Consider the following 7025-nt stretch of genomic DNA (forward strand, 5'->3'; position numbering starts at 1 on the left):
TTGTAATTGGTGCACTCACTTACGTACCAACATTATACAGTATAAACACATGACAGAGAAGAGTGGAGGGCACTACTTTTATGCATCTAACCCCATAAATTGAAAAGCTGACCTAAATTTTTATGATGAATGATACATTATATACACTATATATATTATACAGCATATATATATATAATTTATGAATTTTTGTCACACACATTGTGACAGTTTTAATACTCACATATACAGTATATTAAGCCACAAATGTCATTTAATATCCAATTCACTGTACCTAAAAAATAACTTGCCGCCAAGGGGAGTTATAACTGATAAGTACTTCATCACATTACTGGTGTTATGTGTGGCTGGAGCCTCACTGGAATAATGGGCCTGTCATAGTTAGTCTGTGGTGAACCACATCCTCAAACTGCAACTCATGGATATGACTGGAGTCAGACTCTAGGATACCCGAGTAAGGCTTGGTGATGGTCTCCACTTGCAAAAATAGATGGTTGGGAAGACACTCCTGCCATGGATCTGGAAGGTTGCTCTTATCAAACAGGTTGTTCTTATTCCCCAACCATACAAGAAGTTTAACAAATGAATGTCTCCTTGACAGGTTGGGGAGGCACTGGGAGGATTGTCATGTAGCTAGAAGATGGTTGACTGTTCTAGGGAGGTGGCACACCAGTTTCTGGAAACTCATGGCTGTCCTCCTGTCTCTAATGAACTGAAGCCTCAGAAGAAGACCCAAATCTTGTTGATCCCAGACAACATGACAATGATGACATGTACAAGGAAGGCTTCAGCAAGATGCAGCTTGTCATCAATTTAGAGCTCATGGAGTTACTCAATGTGACAACAGACTCCCTGTAGAGTATGACAGCATCTTTGACTGATGTTGGACAAACATTCCTTCAGAGTCATTGCCAACCTGCTACCACATCTGGAAGTGGAACTGTTATGTTATATGAGAGAACCAGCAACTTCCAGTTTATGTGTCTCCAAAACCTGGACTTTAAGGCAATAGCAAGAGACACATTCTTGCATAACTGGAACACATGGAGGGTAATTATTCTCTCCATTGTCCCAGATTTCTGAAGGAGTTGAATAGTTTATTAATCTTCTTTGGAACTGCCTACCTAGTGGCCTCAAATTGGCCTAACAGTCACTGGGTCATTCTGCTAAAACAATGGGCAAAGATATTAATTTCACTGCCATCCAATGTTGTACCCCAGACAGCTGAGCCGTGACCTTCACATGTGGATTTTCTCAATCTGTCCACTACGAAAATTATTTATCTAACATTGCTAGATACCTGGTGCACAAACTATGTACTTCATGTGGTAAAAATTACAATCCAAATGGTTCAAAAATTTTTCTGATTCACCTTTTTGAGGACATACCTTGCTACTACTACAGTAATAACGTACAAGGCTGCACTGTCAGAGCCATTGCTCTATGAGGTTGGCATAGGCTCTAATATTAAAGTCTTTACCTCCACTTTGGTACTTTTCACTGCAAAGGCCTGTTCCTATAAAAGCTCCTATTCCCTTGTCCTCGACTAAGGTTCTTAGGTGCCTGTTTTCTCCTCATTTCAGTGGTCCCAGAAGGCAGGTTTCTTGACCAACTTTGTGTCAGGAGCCAGGATCAGGGAACTCGGCTCTTTTACGTGGACAATATTTAATCATCCATACCACGTGCTATGTTTTGCTGCTGTCCCTTGCCTTATCATTCCTGGCCAAGAATGAGGACCTGTTGAAGATGAAATCCCTTATCCTTCCGCAGGAGCTCAATATTACCAATAAAATATTATACCTGATCAGGTCATTTTAGTTACCTAGATGTCATGGCTGCCTTCCCAAATGTTTTTTTTTTTCTACACACAACCATTAATTGTTGCGGCAGAGCAGTTACCCTGCATTCCACCTAACATGTTTAGTTGAGCTATCCTAAAGCCATACATGTAGCAAACACAGTATATAGGGTCTTTCCCCATACTTCTTCATCATTAATTCCAAATGGGAATCCTGAATGAAAAAAAAAGTTGTTAATCACTCATGTGACTTTACTGTGAAGTGGTTTTTCATCTGGGTCACTGGGATTCCTTAATTAGGGAGCTAGGTCATTTCATCACCTATCAATTTCTTTTACAAGCTTTTTTAAAGATGCACAGTGGCTATGCTATCAAAAAACAGGTTCTAACATATGTAAACCTATTTTTAGTAACCACTGAATCCTCATACCACCAGCTTTCCCTCATGAAAAGGAATGGGAATTTGTGGTGGATATTTTCTTTCACAAACTTGGCAAGCAGGGACAAACTAGCTCACATGCTGTTGCCACATCTGTGTGAGAAGGGTGAATGGTAACAGCTGGAGGCAGGGAAAAGAGCCCTCCTGCCTTGAGTCAACTTATACTCTGTCACTGTGTCAACAGGCACTGCTATGGCCAAGACCAACTATGAGAGAATTCTTGGATATTGGTTGGTCTGTCTTATGGAGCCCCAGTGGGACTATAAAGGTAACTCCTTTGAAGATTCACAGTAGCTACCAAAAATAGGTTATTCCTATGTCAAAACCTGTTTTATGTATTTTATCTGTGAATTCCACAGATGCTAAGGAATTCAGGTTTATGACAAATGCCTCCAATCACATCAACAATGAATATAATGCAACACTCATTCAGTGTTAAATAAAGTACAAGTACATAACATAAAATTAACTGAAAATTTTCCCAGATTATTAAAAATTAAAAAATGGTCAAGAAACAGCATCTTGGGTGTCCAAGTAATTCTAAAATAACATTTGCTTTTGATGCATTGTACATGACATTGACATAGGATCTTATCTGGCATTGTAGCATTATGTAATAAATATTTCAAACTTATTGTAGAAATATACTATAACAATAATAAATTTACAGGTATATTAGGAAAACTAACTTTGTAGATTTAGAAATTTTTCAGTAAAATAACTATTAATTATAATAAGACACAAAGACAAAAATAGGAATTTCTATGTGTGCTAGTTATAGTAATAATAATGCTTATTTGTTCCATGGTTGTATATCTTTAAAGATAGAGTGATGTAAAAAGGCAAGGAAAAAATACATATTATTCCATCATAAGCAACACCTGATAAAGCATACCTTTTGGAGAAGAGAGAGAGGGTGTAGATCCCAGAGTTGGTAGTGGAATTTCTTACAACAAAACATCCTTCACGCTCCTGCTGCATCAAAAACACTTCTGCTCTTTGTCGCGTTGCATCCCCAAGATACCAGCTGTAAGGGAAATGATTAAGCAGCTTTGAAAAAAGAATGCCAAAAATAGCTCTAACTAATATTTTATGGCTTATTATTATTATATTATAAGTAGGTTAACCAAACCACTAAGCTAATCTACTTGGCTTTCACAGGGCTAGCCTGAAGGATTTGTCTTTATTTATGATAAGGTTAGATTTTATTTACTAAGCTGCGGCTCTTAAAAAATTTTATAACTGGGTTAATTCAAAACAATGGCAATTCTGACAATATCTAACTGATTTGCCTCCAAAACTTGATATTCACTGATGATTATATTTTGGGCACTCACACAAAAAATGTTTAACTGTTCGTGTTACTCTACACTCTGTAAATATAGGGACTGGATCATGTGGTCTATTCAAATATCAAAGGATCAAATGAGAGTGACCAGTTCTAAGGAGCGTCAAAATTACTTGTATGTGTCTGTCCTTTTGATATGATAATCTATATTCCAACACTGTATTTAACATGTTTTAATTTTTTACTGTCATGTTCACTGATCCATATATTCTGCCATTTATTTTGATTATAATTGGTTTTAGAGATGATAGTCACAAATAGGAATATGTTTGTATGATTTTGTCATAGAGTAGCAGGTTTGGCTGCTTTATCAGTTTATATTCTTTCGTCCAATGCCTACGTGGGCAGGATATCCAACATACTGCAACATCTGTACCGTCAACATATAATTATAAAGTGAAAATTTTGCTGTGCAGATGTAATTTTGGCTTACAATTTTGAAGTGTCTATAGCACTTCTAGACTTGGTAAAAATGACAAATTTCGGCAATAGTATATTTTTAATAATTTTCATGGCTGATCGTACTGTGTGTAATTCTGCTGTAAAAACAAGCACTGATAAGCAAGGAGAAGTGGAATGTTTTGTTGTGAGATCTGGCTGCAAATCTAATGCCTCAAGAAGATTTGGACCCCATCAGTGTTAATTACCTACTATGGATTGTTACGTCTTATATGTTACACCACATGCTGTTTGCAATGCTCTGGTGTATATACTGTACATAGTTTTAAGATTAATACTCCAAGAGAACACAAGGGGGTGGCGATTCTATTACTTGAGAAAAATTTATATTGATCTGTTTGCAAGTTAACATAAAGCACTTATTAACACAATTCTGGTATACAGGATGAAAAATTAAACACAGGAGATCTAAAACCCTTCAAGCAGGGGGAAAACTTGGTTAACTGACTAATTCTGGCACGAAGGATGACTATATTTGTAAGGATATTGTTTGACAGATTTAATGTTCCCATATGTAATTCTTTGGAGAGTGCCTCTAGCTCTATGTAGGACTTTTTAATAAATGAAGTACTGCTCCTATTTGAGGGGAAAATCCCCTTTCATATTCTAAATGAAGAAGTTGCAGTGTAGGGTTTCTGGTTCTTGCTTCAGCTTGGAGCAACTTTGTAAGTTATGGTCTGGTTGCATTTCTTTGATTTTCTACACACACTACCTTGGGTATTACCTTTAGTTGCTGGGCCCTATGTTGCCATATTTTCATTATCATGGATTAATCTTTGTTCCAAATATTGTTACAGCTATATGTTCTCCTCTGCCACAAAATAGTATTGTAGCCTTGGTAGAGACTGAAAACACGCCAGTAAGTAGTGTAGCCAGCAGATAATAAGACTGAACACCAATAATACTAAAAATTCATGGATGCACCAATGATGTATGATTCTCCCATTCCAAGTTTTCTGTGCATATATAATGTATGATTCTCCCATTCCAAGTTTTCTGTGCATATATACTACAGTATATATCTAAAAAAATTGACAATACTGGTGAAAAACTGTTTGGATATCTGCTGCCTCCACAGAATTTTATCCTCTACACGCAACATGTAGGTGGTATTTCCAATTTATAATTATGGTAAGTATGATTTAAACCATCAATGAAAGACATCCTAAGCTAACACTAAATTTTAGTACCACACTTAATGTCTATGCCTCTGGGATGGTTACTGCCAATCATTTTGTTTTGCCCCCAGCATCTGCATTATGCTGAGGTGCCAAAATGTCCGAAACCAAAGGTATTTTAGTCTCTTTACTGCTAAATTGGGAAGTCTTTTTGGCAGTAATTGGGATACTGTTAAGTGGTCATAAAGCAACTTAAAATTGCTGTGCAGTATTGCCACATTTTTTCAACATTACTCGACTACTGTTTGTGCATGTATATAATTAAATTTTGTTGATTTGATTATCTTTATTTACCTACTTCTCAACAGTACACAGTATTAATATACTTTTTTTCTGTTTTCCCCCCTTTTAGCAAGTCTGCATGTGTACTCATGTTGAATATCAATAACCAGCAGAACTTTCCATACCACGATTCAATTAGAAGCATGACATAAATGCAAACCTGAACTCCATGAAAGATGCATGAGAAAATGCCATCATGAATTCACATAAAGACATCAAAAGCATTATGTTTGTAACATTGAAAGGTTCACTCAAAGACAAAAACAATACTACTGTACAGTATAGTGTAAGGCAGCAAGTACTGTACTGTACTAGAAAACCAGTGGTACATGCCTGCCATACAGCTACTTGAGAAACATATTACCTGTATTAATAATCAAAACTCTAAAGAAAAATCAGTACACTGACAGTGTCTTGTATACTGACCAATAAATGATAGGTGCAGATTTCAATTCTTCCCAGTTCAGTATCAGAGAAAATAGTCTAAAATAAAGAGAATCAGTGCAACGAGTAAATAAAGCAAGGAAAATGTAATAAGTGCACTACCAATTCATGAATCAACTATTTGAATGTACTCAGAAAATATAAACAGGGTTATCACTTACTCATATTGATGTAACCCAAGCGTTTCCTTTTCTCTTACGTAATTACTAGGAGCAAAACCTTCGACCCTGAAAAGAACACGTAAGGTTTAAAACCATGATGTGCAAATGTGCAAAGGTAACGTATACATGTATGAATACAAACAGTTACAAGTAAAACTACAGTATCTATAAGAGCCCAAATAAAAATTTGAGAAAATGAACAGAATGAATGTTTGTTATCTCCACTTAATTATTCTGGTACAAAATCTATACTAGGCACATGGAGGTACAGTGGCAAATGTGACTATGCTAGGCCTGGAAGTTTTTTATTTTCCTTTTAAGGAAGCCAATCAGTCATCTGGCAAACATTCGGCTTTAATGCTTACCATCAGACAAAGCAACTCAATCAGCTGGATTGCACCCTATCATAGATTCCTTCACATATAGTATATAAAAAACTTGAAAACTGCTAGGGAAAATTCAGTCAAGGCTCACAATATGGCCGTTAACTTCAACTGAAAAATATGTGATGTATATCCTGGTGAGTTATGTAAAGAAACAATGATCTGCTGAATGTAAAGAGGACACAGAATAGGTGACAGATTTGAGAATTCTGCGCTTCAATCAGTAAAATGTTATTAGGTTGAAAAGTTTCAAAATTCCACCAATTCCAAGCAATAAGTGGGACAGTGAAGGCAATGCTCTGGACAAAAAATCCAGCTGATTTGAGGGAAGCTTATTAATCTTGCAGTATGACAAGAACGATTATTTTACCTCTACAACATATCTGTAACTACCACTTTGACCGAAAAATACAATAGCAAAAACTGATAGAAAAAAAATCACTGTTAACTTACCCTGTCTGTAAGTTTTTCATTTTCCACCAGTATTCTTGTGTGTCTTCTATGACCTCGAATTCTTCATGCTGGAAAAAAAT

The 7025-nt window shown here is 36.3% G+C and overlaps 1 protein-coding gene across 6 annotated transcripts in view; it reads right to left on the bottom strand.

Moving 5' to 3' along the window:
- Nucleotides 1–7025, bottom strand: part of Btk29A (tyrosine-protein kinase Btk29A) — a 666915-nt gene that overhangs the window by 27106 nt on the left and 632784 nt on the right. For all 6 annotated transcript variants that reach the window (XM_067094349.1, XM_067094352.1, XM_067094353.1 and 3 more), the window contains 3 exons: nt 6946–7013; nt 6110–6175; nt 3133–3264 (listed from right to left, as the gene is read on the bottom strand). In XM_067094349.1, coding sequence (XP_066950450.1) covers nt 3133–3264; nt 6110–6175; nt 6946–7013 — 266 coding nt within the window. The remainder of the gene's footprint in view (nt 1–3132; nt 3265–6109; nt 6176–6945; nt 7014–7025) is intronic.

Source organism: Macrobrachium rosenbergii, chromosome 50 (genome assembly GCF_040412425.1).
Source record: "Macrobrachium rosenbergii isolate ZJJX-2024 chromosome 50, ASM4041242v1, whole genome shotgun sequence".
In the NCBI taxonomy this organism is placed as follows: Eukaryota; Metazoa; Arthropoda; class Malacostraca; order Decapoda; family Palaemonidae; genus Macrobrachium; species Macrobrachium rosenbergii.